Source organism: Ursus maritimus, unplaced genomic scaffold (genome assembly GCF_017311325.1).
Source record: "Ursus maritimus isolate PB19 unplaced genomic scaffold, ASM1731132v1 scaffold_14, whole genome shotgun sequence".
Lineage (NCBI taxonomy): Eukaryota > Metazoa > Chordata > Mammalia > Carnivora > Ursidae > Ursus > Ursus maritimus.
This window is the reverse complement of record NW_024423786.1, coordinates 54,786,295-54,805,573: the sequence shown is the minus strand read 5'-3', so window position 1 is coordinate 54,805,573 and position 19,279 is coordinate 54,786,295. Positions and strand designations below refer to the sequence as shown.

The 19,279-nt window shown below is 59.8% G+C and overlaps 1 protein-coding gene across 2 annotated transcripts; it reads right to left on the bottom strand.

Annotated features, from left to right (window-relative positions):
- Positions 1-5,721: 5,721 nt before the first annotated feature.
- On the bottom strand, positions 5,722-18,397 carry DAPK3 (death associated protein kinase 3). 2 transcript variants are annotated; one of them, XM_040629587.1, is made up of 9 exons: positions 18,294-18,397; positions 17,195-17,335; positions 11,928-12,288; positions 11,643-11,772; positions 11,294-11,342; positions 10,604-10,630; positions 8,689-8,841; positions 7,951-7,996; positions 5,722-7,490 (listed from the first exon to the last, which is right to left on the bottom strand). In XM_040629587.1, the coding sequence occupies exons 2-9, from the start codon at positions 17,254-17,256 to the stop codon at positions 6,954-6,956; spliced, it is 1,365 nt and encodes a 454-aa protein (XP_040485521.1). In that variant the 5' UTR covers positions 17,257-17,335; positions 18,294-18,397; the 3' UTR covers positions 5,722-6,953. The 2 variants fall into 2 exon arrangements, with proteins under 2 accessions (XP_040485521.1, XP_040485520.1); XM_040629586.1 differs by lacking the exon at positions 18,294-18,397 and adding an exon at positions 17,961-18,043.
- Between the last annotated feature and the right edge of the window lie 882 nt (positions 18,398-19,279).

Here is a 19,279-nt window from a genome sequence, read left to right as displayed (position 1 = left end):
TGGCATTAGAACATTCACAACGTTGTGCACCCATCCCTATTATCTAGTTCCAGAACATTCCACTCCACCAAAGGGAAACCCTGTCCCCAGGAGCAGTCACTCTCCAGGCCCTGGCGCCCACTAACCTACTTTCTGTGTCTGTGGATCTGCCTGTTCCAGACGTTTCACATAAGGGGAATCGAACACAGTCATGGGATGGTCACCCTTCATGACCTGTGGGCTGTTTGGGGACAGGCAGGTCACACTGTGTGCCAGGCGAGCCGACACCAGGAGGCCTCCCGGAGGCGCCCTGCCAGGGGCCCTATCTGGGCACGTCACTGTCACCCGTGGTCTGGGCTTCGTGCCCCACAAGGAGGCTCCCAGGAAGTTCTTACCACTGGAATTGGGTCAGAGGTCGCACCCCGGAGCCAACGTCCCCACCTGCCCAGCTGCCAGGCGCCCAAGGAAGCTCATGGGTCACAGGGGCAGCCAAGCTGGCAGTCAAGAAAACGGAGGCCCAGAAGGGGCTGGAGGTGGAAGGAGGAGACAGGTGGGGTCCCTTGCTCAATTCTGTGGCTGGCGGCTGCCTTCCAAGTACGGTCACGGTGCCAGCAACCTCTCCTAACCTCTGCACCGGGTCAGTCCCCGCTGGAGCCATGCGGGGACTCCTCAACGACTAGTTGACTGGATGACACACTTTCTGTGTCCCTCGGCTGTCCTGGCCACTGTGGCCCTGCCGGTGGAATCAAGGGATGGAGGTCGCAGAAGTCATGGGGGACACACAGGCCACTGCAGTGGGGGAGCCCCTGGCGTCTTGTCGGGGGACACGCACAGCTTTACAGCCAAAGGGAGGCGGCTCGGTGGACGGAGAGTCACTGAGAGGAGACACAGGGCGGGGGTCCTGGAGAAACTGACTTGGCAGGATTCTTGCTGAAATCAGGCTCCTGGGGTGGAGCTTGAGGATGAGACCCATTGGAAAGGCGCGAGGAGGAGACGGCCTCTGTCCAGGGCAGCAGGGAGGTGATGGGAAAGGGAGAAGGACTTGTGACCGACCACGTATGTGTGGGGCCCACCAGACAATCCAGGAGACCCTCCCCAGCTCAGGTCCTTAACTTAAAATCCCGTCCGCAGCCTGCAGGAATTGGGGCGTGCACCTCTCTGGGAGCCCTCGTTCGGTCTCCACGGGCTACCTCTTGAGCTGGGAAGGGGCAGGATTCTGGGGCTGGGCAGCGGGAGCTGTGAAGGCCTCTGGAGATCAAGGTCAGGGGCTCCATCTTCATGTTCTAACCTCCCTCTCACTCATGGCCTGTTTCCCCCATTTGTTCCACTGAGTGGCTCGATTCAATGAGCTCCTATCATTCCTCTTTCACTAGTTCCTTCCCTACCATTTAGGGGGCCCTGGCCTTTTGTGGGCCCTGCCTTGTTGGGTAGCAGGACACAGTGGACAATAAGATGCACCTGGCCCTCCCTGTGTAGAGGGAGAGAGTGGAGGAAGCAGAAAGACTTCCTGGAGGAGGGGACGTCCAAGCTGACACAATGGTTTAGGCTAAGTAGGCCACAGGGAGGAGGCTGGGATAAGACCAAAGGGGTTCTGGCAGCTCCTTCTACCTGTGGGTCCTGTCCCTGTGCTATAATAAGCACGTTTTTGCACCAGGGGGGGGAAAAAGACAAAGGGTCCAAGGAAGCAAAAACCGCATGTGCGAAGGCCCTGTGGTGGCAGCTCTGGCTGCAGAGGGACAGGTACATGACGGGTAGGGGCAGGGCGTCCTCCCTCTCTCTCTCCCCCCACCTCCCTTCATAAAACCTCCTGGAGGTGGGGACTCAAACCCAAAGAGAGCCTCCCTCCCAAGGGTTGGGGCCATCTGCCTCCCGTCATGAAGATGAGGACAGCGAGGCCCAGAGAGGCAAGGGTGGGGCCGAGCTCACCCAGCTGGCGGGTGGCGGGACTTTTAACCAGTGGTTTGCTAAACGTGTCGGGGACTCCCTGGGGGCGGGGAGGTGGGAGTGGCCCCTGAGACTCTGTCACGGAGTGCTCAAGGTCAAAATCACGCACGGGCCAAAGATCCATTCAGAGTGCAAAGACAGACGGCTGGATTTTGCTGGAACTGAGGACTAAAGAGAACAAGTCAGCTTCCAGAACCTTCACCTGTCCGGTGTAGGTGCAGGACAGAGGAGACTGCCCCTAATGACCCGAAAGGCTGTGAGCATCCTCCTCTCCGCTCTCGCTGGGAGGCTGGGTCCTCCTCCTGCGCGCGCAGCACGATGACCGCTGGCAGCCGGTGAGAGAAGCCACCTCGGACCAAGCCAGACGTTGAAAGAGGTTTGCAAAAGTGCCGAACAGTGCCACTCTTTCACCTAAAAACCGGTTTTGGCTTAAACAGCATGAATCTGTCCTCCGCAGTGCTGGCGGTGAGGGGTCTGGCGGGTCTCAAGAGGCTGAGGTCCAGGCGTGGGCGGGGCTGGTTCCTGGGGGGCTGCACGGCTCGCCTGCCCCACTTCCAGAGGCGCCGCACCCTGGGCTCCTGCCCCTCTCCGTTGTCCAAGCCAGCAGTGGGCATCTTCCTGACCCTCCTGCTGTCCTCAAAGCTGAAAGACTCTCAGCTTTTTTCTGCAACTGAGGTGCAATCCGCATACTACACAGCTGACCGTGGTAAAGCGTGGAATTCGGTGGCGCTGAGCGCGTTCACAACGCTGTGTGGCCACCGCCTCTGTCCGGTTCCACAACTTTCTCATCAGCCCAAAAAGAAGCCTCGTCCCCATCAGCCGTCACCCCCAGCCCCTCCCCCAGCCCCCGGCCCCCACGAGCCCCCTTCCCATCCGTGGAGGAGCCTGTTCTGGACATGCCACACACGTGGACTCACACGCCGTGGGGCCTTCTGTGTCTCGTTCCCTCCCTGAGCGTCGTGGGCTCGGGTCCTTCCCCGTTATGGCAGGTGTCAGAATTCCCTCCTTTCTAAGGCTGAACGCGATATTCCAGGGTGTGGACGGACCACCTCTTTACCCATTCGTCTGTCGGTGGACACTTCGGTTGTGGCCAGCTTTCGGCTACCGTGAGCAGCACTGTTGTAAGCGTTTTACGTATCTTGATCCATTTCATCTTCAAAACCAACCCCTGTGGTCGATTCTGTGCTCCCATTTCACAGAGGGGGACACTGAGCCACGGAGACATGAAATGACAATGACTTGCACGTAGCTGCAGAGCGCCAAGTGAGAGCTGCGAGTCTGGGGCCGGCGGCGTGGCTCTAGTCACAGCGGTGATGCCCATGCCCACCCCGCGCCCTCTCGGCAGCCGGTGCGGGGATGCACACCGGGAAAACCCAACACGCCCTGGGGACGCCTGGCTCAGGCAGCTTCCATCAGCTTCAATGCCTATGCTAACACTGCCCTTCATGACTACGGAGCTCCCTCAGAGCTGACTACGGAGCTCCCTCGGAGCTCCCGCCGGATCCTCATGGTGCCGCGGTAGGGAAGGAGGAATCACCTCCGTTTCGCGGTCGGGCGCCTGTTGCAGGAGGGGTAACTTGCCCGAGGTTGCTCTGCAATTTGTGAGCTTTGCTTTGAGACACACACAAGCTTTAAACGCTCCCCTCCAACGAGCTTCGCACACCAGGGCTGGCCTGGTTCCTGCCTGTTAGAGGAATGCAATCCACGGCTCCCCAGTCCACCCCTCCAAGCCACCCCAAGAAGAGGCACAATGACGCCCCCACTCTGCACAAGGCCAAACCAGACGGCAGGGAGCCCGCACGCTTGCGCAGTGGCCCCCTCTCCTCAGAGCAGAAGGAAGACGGCGGCCCAGCACTAACATGTGTCCCAGTCACAGCCCCTTAAAGAGGGAACGGAGGCTTAGCAGACAGTGTGGCGTCACAGGACGGGCAGGTGAATTGTTCAGTAAACCCACGAGGGCTTGCAGCTCATTTTCCTCAGTGTATCAGTCAGCTACTGCTGGGTAACACAGGACTGCCAACAGTGGCTTGAAACCACACGCGTTCTGCCCGGTCTCCGAGGGTCAGGAGCCCAGGCACGGCTTACCTGGGTCCTCTGCTCAGCGAGTCTCAGGTGGCTGCGATCCAGGTGCCAGCCAGGACTGTCTTACCGGACAGCGCCACTGGGGAAGGGTCTGCTTCTGGGACCTCTCGTGCGGTCAGCGGGCTTCACTCCTTGCTGGCTGTCCCTGGCCATCTGGGCCTCCGACGTGGCAGCGAGGAAGGGTCTGCTAGCCAGATGGAAGCCACAGCCTTACGTAGCCTAATGAGGGAAGCGACGTCCATCACCTGTTGTAGCTGCTGGTTTGATCCCCCGCTGGGCCAGCCCACTCTCAAGGGGTGACAGCAGGGGGCAAAGAGCCCGGGGGGCCATCTCGGAGTCTGTGGGCCAAAGTCAGAATAAGAACCGTATAAGCCCCACAGGCTCTGCAAGACGACAGCACCATCTGCTGATCACTGGCGTGGGCCACATGCCCTGGCTAGGTGCCGCGTGACCCCAAAACGGCTCCCCATGCCCTCAAACGGTGGAGTGAGGAACCCGGGGCTGGGCTGCGCGGAGCCACCCAAGATAACCCCGGTAGGAGGGGTGGGGCCAAGCTGTTTCCAAAGCAAGGACGCCCACCGTCACCCTGAGATGCTGTGCATCTAGGCCTGCGGCGTGCGGACCCTGGACACTGAAAGTGTGGGTGTAAGTGCAAAGTGAATTTCGTTTTCTACCCAATCCAGCAGCTGGATGGACGAGTACTCCCTCCTCTCCCGCATCAGGACAGATAGTGTCTCAACCTCTGGCCAATGCCTCCCGGGGGGTCTGGAGCCCTACTGATCTCACGCACTACACACATCTGGGCGCCCCTCTCCCACAGCCAGCCCAGCGCTCTTTGCAGCGTGATCTAGGGACACTTGCTGCTCAGTCATAGTCCTAAAGGACCTAACGGCCAGACACCATGTGCTGGCCAAACCAGGTCCTAGGCTGGACGAGCCAGATGCAAAGGACTGTTAGGGACAAACAGAGAAGGCCTGAGGTCTGAGCAGTCAGAGAGCGGAAATTTACTGAAATGCTAAAACCTGCCATTGTGATCCAGAAGCAGATTAAAAGGGATAAATGTTACGGTAAGTCAGATCTCAAATTTTTTAAGTTAAAAAAAAAAAAGGCAAATGAGCAGAAACGTGGCCCGGCGTGTATGGAACGAGGCAATAAAAAGATGGCCAGGGGCTCCGCTGACGCTCAGCGCTTGGGCTCCTGGGAAGGAAGTAGGAGGGCTCCTTCCTGGAACCACATTCCAGACCCAGAGGCTGCAGCAAGCGGCAGCGGGGGCGACACTCCCTTCCCTTCCGAGCAGACAGGGTGCCCTCTGTCCAGCAGAGGCAGGTGAGGCCCCTCCGATTCCAAGCCCCGGGCCCTTGGCAAAGCCCCCGACACAGGTCCTGCACACGGAGGCCGCCCCCCGCCAGCCAACCCCTCACAGCTCGACCCTGCTGGGGCCCAGAGAGGGCAGCGGAGCCCCTGTGTGGCCTGGCAGCCCCTGAGGCAGCACTAAGGGACAGGCAACCCCTCTGACGTCACCATGGGTGCCTGGAAGCTTCCGGTTCATTACAACGAAGTGAGACCAGCTGAACCCCAAGATCAGGGCAGCCTGCAAGGCGCCCCATGATGCTCTCTTCTTCCCAAAGAGCACAGGGGCAGCAGCGGAGGGGCACAGACGCGTGCGCCCGCGAGGCCGCAGCAGTGGGTGCCTGGGCCTGAGCGCACACACAGCGGTGTTGGGAAGTGGGGCTTTATTTCCTGTAGACTTGGAGCAGACACATGCAAACGGGTACAACAGAGCTCGCGGAGGGGTACACAGTGCTCCCACCCCAGCCCTGGGGCCAGGCCTAGGCACGCGGGAGGACGGCTCGGACAGACCCCACAGTCGGGTCCTGAGGTCCTGGCCAATCCCACTGCCTGGCTCCCCCATGCACTAGGCCCAGGAAGAGCTCTGTCCAGAGAACTGCTCCCGGGCGACAGAGGGGCTGCACAGACGTCACTCGTTTAACCCGACCTGCAGCAGACAAGCGCAGAGCACCGCCTGCCTGGGACCCACATTTTGGTGAAGCCCGGACCTTAGGGCCCTTCCTCTGGCGCTCCACCCTGCTCGAGGGCGGCACCTAGTGGCGGGCGATAGCTCTGACTGCTGCAAACCCTTCTCCACCCCTCTGGTCCAGGGCAATCGGGACAGCTGGGGGCAGCAGGGAGCAGCAGGGGCTGGCCAGGCACTCAGGGGACACTAAGCCTTCGCAGAGCATTCAGGGGGCGATGACTCCACAGGGGCTACAGTGAGCCCTGACAGTCCGAAGGGCAGCACTGGAACGGGGAGTGAGGTTGGGGTATGCCCTTGGCCGCAGGTGCTTGAGAGAGGAGCGTGGGGGCCGTGACGGCTCCTCAGCCGGCACCTGGGGCGCCCTGGCCTTTTTTCCGTGCCCAGCCACACACCCTCAGTAGCCCCTCCAAACCGATGCCTCGAGGGCTGGGCCATGCCCTCCACGGGTCCTGGTGCCAGCTCAGGGCTGGGGGCGCAGTGAGGGTGGGGATGGCGAGAGTTGGGTCAGAAACCGCCTCCACCGTGGACTCCGGAGAGCTGCCTTCCGTCTCTACAAGGGCCGGGACCTTGGTGTCCAGCAGGGGCAGGCAAGGCCCCTCGGATTCCAAGCCCCGGGCCCTCGGCAAAGCCCCCGACACAGGCCCTGCACATGGAGGCCGCCCCCCGCCAGCCAACCACTCACAGAGCCCAGAGTTCCTCGGGGGACGCTGCCCCCGAAGCCCCGTTGTCTGAGCCACAGGACAGAGGAGCTAAGCCAGGGGAAGGCAGTTTCGAATTCCAAGCCCCCTGGAGCACATCGCAGCCCAGGCCCCCTCCCGCCTCGGCGCCCAGCTTGGGAACTCTCCAGAGCCGGACCGGGGTGACAGAGGCGCCTCGCCCCACGCTGCCGAGGCACCCCCCGCCACGCACGGCCCTAGCGGAGGCCGCAGCCCACGCCCTGCAGCTTCTCCTGCTCCATGGCGCGCACCAGATCCTGCACGAAGCGCATCTCGGAGGCCACCTGCTTCGCCAGGGCCTCGTAACGGTTCTCAAGGCGGCTGAAGCGGCGCTTGAGCCCGCTGGCCCCCAGCAGGGCGCCCTTGGCCTCCTCCTGCGCCTGCCGCTGCAGGGCCTCGGTCTTGTGCAGCTCCTGCCGCAGCCGCCGCAGGTCCTGGCCGATGCTCTCGTTCTCCTCCCTGTACCAGGCCTCCTTCTCCTCGTAGATGGCCGTCAGCGCCTCGATGTCCTCGTGGAAGAGGCGCCGGCTGTGCTCCAGCCCCCGCAGGCCCTCCTCCGCCGCCGCCACCTCCTCCAGCACCTTGGAGAAGCGCTCGAAGTTGACGTAGGTGTTGTTGGGGGGCATGCTCGAGTGGGACTTGATGGTGTACTCCTTGAGGCGCGCCGTCTTCAAGCGCCGCCGCTCGGGCTTCCGGCCACTGTCCTCACGCCGCACGTTCCGCCGCCGGATCGCCTGCAGAGAGAGAGGCCCGTCGCCCAGAGCAGGGGTGGGCGGTGGCCACCCAGGGCCACATCCGGCCCTCCACTGGCTTTCCTAGATAACGTCGTATCAGCACGCGCCCCTCCCACTCACGTGGGGTACGCGCGGCTCTGGCACTCTCCTGCTAGGACCGCAGAGCTCAGGAGTCACGCCAGAGACCGCAGAGAAGAAAACACGGACTCTCTGGCCCTTTACAGAAGCCGCTGCTCCTGGCCGAGAGGTCACCTGTTCTGGAAGTTTCCGTGGGATGAAGCCCTGCTGCGGGCAGAGGGGCTGAAGAGCCAGCTGGGTATCACAGGGAGATGGCTCCAACACCGGCTCAGGGCACACCCCGTGCCCTCTGCCACCCAGGCCCACCCCCCGGGGACCCTCCCTGGACAGAGGCCTTGTCGCACTTGCTGTCCTTGAGTGGGAGCAGCCCTGCCCACCTCACCTTGATCCAGGAATGCTCCAGGCTCTGGGCGATGGTCATTCTTCTCCTGGAAGAGCCCCCCCACCCTGGTTAGTCCCATGCGTGCCATGTGCCCCATCCTCCCACAAGGATGGCGGGGAGACGAGCAGAGAACAGGCAAGGAGTTTTCCAGGCTCTCCCCTGCACCTCCACTCTCAGCCCCCACCTCAGACAACTCCCACACGCAGACCCGCAGGGACTCCCCTCCAGCCTGGGGGCAGGTCCCTAACATGCCCCTGCGCTCCAGACCGTCTGCTGCGCTCGGCCGGCAAGGAGCCCACGAAGGGGCCAGCGGAGGCGCAGGCCCCGGGGTCTCCCGTGCTTTCCGAGGGACCTCGGAGGGACCTAATGCTAGGTCTCACCAACTCAGGTGCCCACAGGAGGGACCAGGCAGGTGGCAGGAATGGGCGGCTCGTGCCAGGGAAGGACTGTCACCAACGGGAGCCCCTCTCCGTGAATGAGGGCTCCATGATGCCAGAAGTTTTAGATTCTCCTGGGAAAAGTACCCCAGGAATCTGGAATTTCACATGACACCTATCTTAAATGTCCGCAGGGAAGGAACAACTCCTGAAGACACAGCGGGAGCCAAGCTAAGCATCCACTGCCGTCCCCAACTCCCAGTTACAAACAGGGGATGGCACGGAGCGATGTGCTCTCAGGGGACCGGGCGGCCTTCCCTGCCAGCCCCCCCGCCCGCCCACCCCAGCCCGGCGTGCCTACTTGGGGTCTTTGACGAGCAGCCGGCGGATGAAGTCCTTGGCCAGCTCGCTGGTATTGCTGAAGTATTCCTCGTCGAAGTCATAGTTCACAGCCGAGATGTTGGTCAGTGTCTCCTGCTTGGTCTCACCCAGGAACGGGGAGGCGCCGCTCAAGCTGGAAGGCGGACACAGGGCTCAGGGTCCCCGGCGCCCGCTCCATAAACAGGCCGCTTCCTGGGCTACCGGCTGGCACTGCCCTGCCGCCTCGGGGGCCGGATGCAGAGAAAAGCGGATGCTGGGCCCTGGGCTCCCCGCGCACCCGCATTTCCCCGGAACCTGCCCCCAACCAGCCCCCGGCCTTCCACCAGAAAGCACAAAAGGGTCATGGCCAGCCGCTGATGGGCACTCAACAGGGGGCAAACATCTCTAAGGAAGCTGAAAACATCTGCCCCAAACATATGGTGATTATAGAGAAAAAGCTGGCGACTTCCCAGGAGGGTGTCCTGGCCGACACCACGCCAGCCCCTGGGCAGGGTGCACATCACCACAGATGACACAAGGACATCAGTGCGTCCCAAGCAGCTGCTTGGGGCTCTGGGGATGTGGCACAGTGACGTACAAGGGGTACACTCCTGGTCCTTACCCCTGTCCTCGGGCACAGAGCTCCCATAAGCCTCGTACTCTCCTCAATGCTAAGAACTAAGAAGGTGGGAGCACCTGTTATGATACTCGGTCTCTAGCCCCGGTTTTTGAAATGCCTGCAGGGTGGTAAGAGCCCTCTGCCGCCCATCACGAGAACCTTTCAACCACACCAGCGCTTACATGAAGGAGGAAACTTGGAAGGGGCCTAGATGACCCCGGGCTAGGGCTGGTGGCCGGGGAAGCAGCCATGGGGTTAGGATGACCTGCTGGCCCCACCACGACCTCTGGGGCAAGAAGAGGAGCTGGAGACTGAGTTCGTCATTGACAATTTAATCACTCATGCCTACATGATGGAACCCCCATAAAATACCTCAGTGAAAGGGCTCAAAATTTCTAGGCTGAATGCCTCCACGTGTGGAGAAGAGGGCGCAACCCCAAGATGGGTTTTTAAATAGTTTGTGGTTTTGTTTTTAAAGACTGAGGTAAGGGGCGCCTGGGTGGCTCAGTCAGTTAAGGATCTGCCTTCAGCTCAGGTGTTAATCCCAGGGTTCTGGGATGGAGCCCCACGTCAGACTCCCTGCTCAGCTGGGGGTGGGGGGCGGGGGCGGCGGTCTGCTTCTCCCTCTCCCTCTGCCCCTCCCCCAACTCATGCTAGCTCACTTGCTCTCTCAAATGAATAAAATCTTTAAAAACAAACAAACAAACAAACCCGGGGCGCCTGGGTGGCACAGCGGTTAAGCGTCTGCCTTCGGCTTAGGGCGTGATCCCGGCGTTATGGGATCGAGCCCCACATCAGGCTCCTCTGCTATGAGCCTGCTTCTTCCTCTCCCACTCCCCCCGCTTGTGTTCCCTCTCTCGCTGGCTGTCTCTATCTCTGTCAAATAAATAAATAAAATCTTAAAAAAAAAAAAAAAAAAAACAACCCATCTTAAGAAACCTTCAGGGTGGATCGCTATGCCACCTGACAAGGGAAGAAAAAGCAGTGGGGGCCTGCCTGACAGGGATGGAGGTGAGGAACAGTCCAACGGTGGCACCTGGGGGAACAGGTCAGGGAAACCCCTTCTGCCCAGAGCAGGGCCCTCCAGGAGCCTGAGACGGGAATCACCTTCCTCCCCCATTCGTTTGCTCACCCACCCACCCACCCACCATCTTCCCACCCATCCGTCCACCAAGTTCACTAAGCACTGTGGTGGGTCAGAGCCCGCAGTCCCTCCCCCTGCCCAGAAGCCTTCCTGACCCTGCTCCTGACCCAGCAGGGCCCCAGGGGACGCAGGAAGCACCAACCAGGCACTCACAGGATGTAGGTAATGACTCCGATGCTCCTGGAGCAAACACATGAGAAGAGAAGAACAGTCAGCTCAGCGGTGGGGGGTAGCACCCCAATTCCCAGAATCTCTAAATGGCCAGGGGTCCGGAGCCCAGGTGGGGAAGCCAGAAGCCCGTGGCCTGCTCTCCTTCCAGGGTCTGAACGGCCTCCACTAAGCCCTTCCTCCCTCGGCTCTGGGGGTCTCAGGACTGGACACTTGAGCTCATCTGGCCATACCCATCAAGGCTCAAACTGGGCGTGGGAGGGGCTGGGCAGATGTGGGACTCTACGATGCCTGCTGTGCTCCAAGGGGGGCTGACAAACGCTTTCCACAAAGGGTGAGACAGCGAATGTTCCAGGCTCTGTGGGTCACAGTCTCTGTCACTTGTCTGTTTTGTGTTTAACAACACCTTAACAAGAAAACCATTTCGAGCTCACGGACCTGCTCCAGCTGGCAGGCCAGCGTTTGCCGACCCCCGTTCTAAGGCAACGGTCTGTCCTGCCCACGCCCAACAGCACCGCAACCAGATGGATGGGACATTCCAGCCTGCGGCTGTGGCCTGGCAGCTCCCACGGACGGCTGGGGGAGTCCCCGAGGAGCAAAGGTGCTCCACGCCAGGCGTGTGTGTGCTGGGCTCAGCACCAGGCAGCCCTGGCCCCACCACTCCCCGCCACTCACCACATGTCTGCCTCCAGACCCAGGGGTTCATAGTTGACAATCTCTGGAGCTGCGGGGACAGGGAGACGGAAGGGGCAGGGTCAGACACTGGGTACATTTGAGGCAGCACAGGGGACACAGTCACAGGGAGTGGCACGGCCCACCTGGGGGGAGGGGGTGCGGGGCAGGGCTGGCTCGGGCAGGAAGGCCTGACCTCCACGTGCCTGACACCAGGACTCGGGAGAGGAAATCTGCGGGGTGGGGGGAGCGGAGGCCGATGCCCAGGGGCCAGGCTCAAGGTGTCCCCGCAGGCCAGGGATCCTCACCGGCCCCACAAACCCCGGCCCCGAGGCCCCATGCAAAGCCGTACCCACAAATTCGGGGGTGCCGAAGATGTTCTTGAACTCGTTCCCTGCTTCGATCTTGTGGGCGATGCCGAAGTCGATGAGCTTGATCCGTGGGTTGGGCACGTTCTTGTCCAGCAGCATGATGTTTTCTGGCTGGGGGTGGAGGAGGACCCTGTTGCTGCGCCGGCCCCGCGTCCCCAGGGACAGCCCCGGATCTCCCCTGGGAACCCCCCATGGGTCACCGGCCTGCACTCTGTGCCTTAAGAGCTGGACCCCCTCCCCGGACCCCCCACCGCACCGGGGCCCACCTTGAGGTCGAAGTGGGCGATGCGCTTGGAGTGCAGGTAGTGGACGCCGTCCAGGATCTGCTTAAGGAACTGAGTGGCCTCGTCCTCCGTCAGCGACTCCTTCTCCGCCAGGAAGTCAAAGAGCTCCCCGCCCGAGACCAGCTCCAGGATAAGTACCACGTCAGTCTTGTTCTCGAAGATGTCATGCAGCGTGATGATGTTGGGGTGCCGGATCTCCCGCAGGATGTTCACCTCCCGCTCGATTTCCTCCCGGCTGACGCCCCGCCGGCTGGACGACAGGCGACGCTTCTTGATGAACTTGGCCGCGTACTCCTTCCCCGTGCCCTTCTGCCGGCATTTCCGCACAATGGCAAACTGGCCGCTGCGGGGGCAAAGGAGTGAGCGGGGCCTGGCGAGGGACTGGGGCAGGGAGGGCGGAAAGGACAGCACCTCCCAGGCCCCGCCGCCCCGGGAATCCAGGTGCCAGGTGAGCTGCCAGGTGGGTCCAGAGCGGCCACGGCAGGTCTGCCCGGCGAGAGCAGGGACGCCGCTCCGTGTTTACAAAAGGAACTGAGTCCATCCCAGGGCCGGTGGGATCCCAAGCAGCCAGGAGAAATTGGCCGACAGGAGGGGCTTCCTCGGGCACAGCCGGCAGGAGGCCTGAGGGCTCGCCGCCCCGCTTGCCGCCCGTGTCAGAGGAGGGGGCTGAGCGGCCAAGAGGGGTTTTTACTTTCATGTGATATAATTTTACACTGATTTGACTTTCCATAGTCTATTTCATCAATTTTAAAAACCTAAGAAAAAATTTATAAAGCCACTGGCTTCAAAGGGGCTTCTTATTCAGCTGGCCTAGTAAGAGAAACGCACATTTTTGAACTGACAGGACTGGGGGCGGGAGGGGGGGGGGCAGGTCCTGCGCCCGTGGAAACGGGAGCTTAGATACTGTTTCCATGCGCCTCTGCAGTTCCTTCCAGTGTCTGCCCAAGAGAAATGACAACAGAAATCCAGAGAAGCTTCTATACAAATCCTCAGTCAGCACAACTCACAGCAGCCTCAAGGGGGAAACAACCAGATGGCCATCGACATGAATACAATGCGTCCCACACGCGCGCGAGTGTCCCTCTGCCGCGGACAGGAGCTGGGCGCCCACATGCGCTGCCCCAGGGATGGACCCCGAGCCCACGACGCTCAGGGAGGGAACCAGACACAGAAGGCCCCCCGGTGTGTGAGTCCACGTGTGTGACACGTCCGGAACAGCCTCATCCACGGACAGGAAGGGGGCTCGTGGGGGCCGGGGGCCGGAGGAGGGGAGGGGATGGCTGACGGGGATGGGGTTGCTTCTGGGTGATGGGATCTTCTGGAATTATTTAGGGTGACAGTTGCAAAACCCTGTAAATACACTGAAGATCACTAACCTGCATACTGCAAATGGGTGAACTGTACAGTATGTGGCTTGTATCTCAAGACAGCGGTTATTAAAAAAGAGAGAGAGAGAGAAATCCTATTTACTGCACTCCAGGGAACTGTCCAATGTCCAAATTATCTTGCTATCCAGGAACTTAGTTATATTCATTTACTTTAACTCAAGAGCTGGCTGAAAAAGGCCAGACAGTAAATATTTTTAGCCTTATGGGCCATGTGGTTTCTGTCACAATTCTTGTGTGTTTTTACAACCTTTTAAAAAAATAAAAAACCATTCCAGTTTCAGAGGCAGGCAGGACCACACGAGGCTGGGGCGGGATTTGCCCATAGGCCGTAGTTTGCTGACTCCCCATAAGCGGGGACCAAGGGCAAGACAAAGCACACGCTCCTGACAGAAAACTTCACGGTACTAGCAGGTGTCAACAGAAAAGAGACAACGTGACATCTCAGGGAAATGAGGGGGAGGGCGCAGAGGAAGGAAGGGCGAGACGGGGGCAGGCAGCTGGGCTCGCAGAAGCTGGCAATGGCAGAGGGAGGACAGGCAGGCAGAACGAGCCTCAGAAGAGACACACAGACGGGTGAGGGACCCAACTGGGTTCGTGCGATAAGTGGACCGACCATGGTGCCAGCACAGGTGTGCTCGACTCACGCTCAGTCAGAAGACCGAAGACGTTCCAGGTGGGCAGGTGGGAGGCGCAGAATTATTACTAACACGGTGGGCTGAATGATGGCCCCTCCAAAGACACCCACGTGTGAATACCCAGAACTTGTCAACGGATCACTGCTCCTAGTAAAAGGGACCTTGCAGGTGGGATTAAGTCACGGCCCCTGAGGTGGGGGTGACCCTGGGTTCCCGGGGAGCCAGAGGGTGGGAGTCCCAGAGATGGGCAGACCCCATGCTGCTGGCGGTGAGGACGGAGGGGGCGCCGAGGCCCAGGAAAAGGCAGGAGCCGGGTCTTCCTGGAGTCCTGGGGGGAATCACCCCTACAGGCCTGTTTTAGCCTCCCGACTCCCAGACCTTTCACATAATAATCGCACGTCCTTCTAGGCCACTGAATTGTGATGGTCGGTGGCAGCAGTGACAAGAGACTCAAACACTAATCCAAGAGCCAAGTGCACAGGTCAGCGGAGAAACGCAGTGTTCCTGGTCAGGCGCCGCCCCTACCTCTGGAACCTGCTACAACAGTCCCCTGGGTACATTATGCTCCTGCCCCCTCCACATCTCCACTAACTCTCCCCCCACCCAAAATGCCTTCCCTTCTCTTTGCCTGCACCAGCCAAGCTCAAGTCCCCCGACAAACCCCCGGTGGGAATGACATCGAATTCTGAATGTTCGCTATGCTAAGTGCTGGGCATGGGGCCTCATTTTCAAATACAAGGACTGGTTTCCCGTGCTTTGCTCTAAGCTGAACAAATGAAGAGGAGTAAGGCAGAGCTCACGGGAACGGGCAAAACGATGCTACTGCAGGCTGAACTGGGTACCCCAAAAAGCCTGGTTGAAGTCCTAACCCCCAGCACCTCAGAGCAGGATATCTGGAGACAGGACCTCTAGGAGGTTGATTCAGATAAAATGAGCTGAGAGAAGTGGGCTGAATCCAATCTGACCGCTGTCCTTATAAGAGGAGAGGAGGACATATGCACACAGACAGACAGACAGCCCTGTGAGGCCCGGGGAGGACAGCTGTGTGCAAGCCCAGGACAGGTATCACAGCAGGAACCAGCACTGCGGACACCTTCATCTTGGACCTCCCGCCTGCAGGCCCGGGAGAGCACGAATCTGCTTTTCGCGGCCCCCCGCCCACAGTGGCGGCCCAAGCCCACATAGCTGCACACGCCACTCTAAGAAGTGGAAGCCAGAGCAGAAGGCCACGCGTGTCAACCCACAGACTGACTTGTTCCCCAAGACTACTAGTGTGAAGGTGAACTATGAAGAAAGAACCCCCCAACCCTTCCTAAGCACACACACAAAGAAACCTGCTTCCACTTCATGTAGCCCCATCACCCTGGGACAAGAAAACGTGGCCCTGCTTTATTTGTGGTCCTCCTCACTACGATGATGCCCAGCAGCTGATTCCCCACAGACAGTCAGCAATTAGCCTCGGGGAAGACCCTGCTCTGAAACTGAGAGCTTGCTGCGACAGCCACCTGCCGAGGTGCGGAGCGAGCACGGGAGAGGACGCTGTCCGGGGCACAAGGATGCGTACTCATCCCAACGTGCAGGGCTCCGCCTCACTGGGACATCTGATGGGCCTCTTCCAGGGGGGCAGGCGGAAGCCTCAGGCCCACCTCTGGTTCCAGCATGCCTGGGCTTTGCAGCCGGCAGGGCTTGGCCTCAAGGCTTGAATCCCACGTGCCCACTTCCGGTCCGTGTGGCCTGGGGCAAGCTGCTTCCCTCCTCTAGGCCTCCACTTCTTTATAAAACAGGGAAGGCAAGCGCACCTGCCTTGTAGGTCCTTCCGTAGATGAACGAAACTAACAGAAAGACCAGACCGTGGGACGTCCAAACAACATCTGTAATTCATACAAAATGCAGCACGGTGTGCACGCTGTCCTGTGCCTGTAACCCTTCACCTCATGGATGTCCGAGCACGTTCAGGCTCATTGGATGGAGCCGTGCTGTCCAAGATGACAGCCACTCGGTGGCCCACACGCCAGTGCAAACCAAGCTGTGCTGGGAGCGTGTATCACACACCAGATTTCAAAGGCTTCGCATCAAAAAAAGACGGTAAAACTTTTCACCTGTAATTTTTGTTGTGACTACAAGCAAAATGATAATAGTTCAATCTACTGGGTTGAATAAAAGATATTATTAAAACTGACCCAGCGACTACAAAATTTCCACCTGCTCCCGAGGTGGCAAACATCACACAGGCTGCCTGGCTCCTTGTGACGGCTGCGTAAGACTCCACAGAGGCAGTAGTGCCAGGCGGACCACTGAAGAAGCTTCCTGTCCTTTGTTCAGGTAAAATCTTCACGACTCCCCCTGTTCTTAGGTCACCGGGTCCACATACGTAAATATTCCCGTGGAATTAATTCCTAACAGTGGAATCCATGGATGAAGGGGAATATACACGGGACATTCCGCTGACTTTGGCCAAGCCCACCCTCAGCAGAGGCCCTAACACATTTCCAACAATAAAGGACGAGAAGAATGGGGGAGGGGGTGGGGAGCCTACATTCTCTACCATTCTGTTAAGGAAATTCCTAAAGGAGGGACTTCAGAATCCCAAATGAGCCTGAAACACTTTCTCAGCCAAGGCGTGAGGCACGACTCAGTTATTTACATTCCCTTTTGGTGACATCATGGGGCTGGTCAGCAGCGAACTCACCAAATAAGGTCTGAGGCTGGGGGAGGGGGGAGGATGGTGCCTGGCTAGTCTGAGGCAGGGTGTTCTCAGGGGACACGCCAAGGTCCCACCAGACAGGAAATCAGCTGCCTGGCTGGAATGGGAAACCTCTGCTCTTTCCCACAAGAATGCTAAACAATTGGCAGGGATGTGGGCCCAGACAGGAGGCCTCTCCTGCAAATGTGCACAAAAATCAATCATCTCCCTCAAGAGAGGATTAAATAGAGGGACAGACCTTTACCAGCAAACACTGCCACCACTTACTGCTCTCACACCACGCGGCAGGCACTCTGGTAGGTGCTCCGTGTGCTCAATTCTATTTTTCCCCAAGGAAACACAGAGAAGGTCAGAGCAACCATGTGCGGACACGGCCACCTGACTAAATTCCTTCGGCCAGCACATGCCACTGACTCATTTCTTCTCCAAGAGGAGGATGAAGGACAGGAGGGGGGATACTATGCAGAAACCCCACAGTGTCCCTCTCCCATGCCCAGAGCCCCGGCAGCCAGCCCTGCTCACCTGCCCAGCTCCTCCCCCATCTCGTAGTAGTCTTCCACATCTTCCTGCCTGAACGTTGACATGGTGGGTGGTCTGCTTTCTGGTGCCTTCCCCTCGATCAAGGCTGGAGACAGGACCTCAGGGAGTCCCCTAGCTGTGACCCTGGAGGAGAAAGGGAAATAGGGAAGAAGTGAGACGCCAGCTATTACTCTTAGTTACATGGAACAACCTCCCCATCCCCCCCACCCGGCTCCATCCCCAAACTAAGTTCCACACTCCTCATAAAGGGCACATGCATGTGGCGGCCAGGTACTTTCCCGTTATCTCACTTGGACACACCACCCAAAAGGTCTCTGGCAGCCCCACTGTGCCGGCTTGGCCCCGAAACTGCCCCCAGGCCTACACCTCTGGCTCCCACACACTGCCCCAGGCCTCTGCCTCTCCCACCTAGGCTTCTCGCAACCTGCTCATCCAAAGCCGCCCCCCCACATTCCTGCAAGTTCCCCCCACACTCTGCACACCCCCAAACCCCAGGGCTCCCTCACACCTGTCCAACTTGCTAAGTCGTTCCAGTGCCAACACCCCCCACCTCCTGGCCCATCCACAACCTTAACTCCTCCTGTCCTCACCCATTCCACCCACAAACCCCTGACCTCCACAGATCTCTTAAGGCCTTCCTCAGTGGTGCGCTGAATTCCTCGGGAACTGAACAATGGCTTCCAAGTTCCGGCCAGCCCCCTACCCACTGTCGCCTCCCCCTGACCTCCGCTGTCCCGACAGGACTAACCGCTTGCCCGCTCCTCGTTGGCACCCCGGCAGAGGACCGCACCCCGACTCCCCCATCCGCAAAGGGCCACATCTCAGAGTCTCCTCCATTGTCTTCTCCCCCAACCCTCGGACAAGCTCCAGGGTACACCCCGATGGCCCCCTCCAAGGTCCCTCCAAGCCCTAACGTCCCGGCTCGAGCGTCCCCAAGGCCGCCACGCCCCTCGCAAGCCCCGACCCAGCCCCTTCTACAGCCGGCTCATCCCAGGGGTCTCCGAACGTCCCCCCGCGTCCCCGAAACGCCGCCTCGGCCTCCCCCGCCCGCCGCCGGCCACGAGTCACGCCCGCTCCGCACCGTCCGCGGCCCCGCGCCCCGGCCGGCCCTCTGCCGCGCTGGCCACCACCGCCCTCTCCAGCCTCGCCGCCTCGGCCGCCGGGACGCGCCGACCTGCGTCGACGTCACCACGCCAGCCAGTGCCCGCCCCCGGGAGGCGGGTCCCGCCGCCCATTGGTCTGCGCGCCCGCCGCTCGTGACGCCCCGCCCCCCAGTCTCCCTCCAGGCCCAGCCCCCTGGCGTCCGGTCCTCCGAACACGGATGATGTGTCGCCACTGGCCTGCAGCCTCGCCTTCATGCAGAGGATTGGTTGGAACCGACGTCGGTCACACTCAGGAAGTCGGAAGGCCGACTTCCGGCTCCTGGGCCGCCCCGCCCGCTCTCCTCTGACCCGGGTCCTGAAGCTGAGGGGCGGGATGCCGAACTGCGGCATCCTTCTTCCTGCCTTCCTTGAGCACGAGCTATGCGAATGCGAGGCCGCTCTTGGGGTGGACTCCGGGACCGCTTTAGTCGCTGAGTTGCAGTTTCCCCCTCTGTAAAATGTTACCCACATTTCAAATGCATAAACAAAAATGCAAATGAGATCAGTCAGGTGTTGCCACTCAAGCTTGATTCTTATGACTCCTGTTGTCTCAAGATAAGTGATAAAACAGCTAGTTAGTATGTACCAATCAACCATCTGAGGAGGTAAAATATGTTAACATCTCTCCGGTTCTGCAGATGGGGAAGCTGAGACTCAGGTTAAGTAACCCACCCGAAATCACACAGCCAGTAATGGCATAGCTGAGATTCATCCCCAGAAAGCCCTGAACCCAAAGCCAGTGCTGGACCACTGCAGATGCCGTCTGACAAAAGACCCCAGGTCTTGACTTTCGCCACCTACCCTGACCTCATGCCATTCTCTCCTCCTCACTCACTCCACTCCAAGCTCATCTGTCTTCCTTCTGACTTCAAACATTGCACTCCCACCCAGGTATTTGCACAAGCTGTCCCTGCAGCCTGGAGAT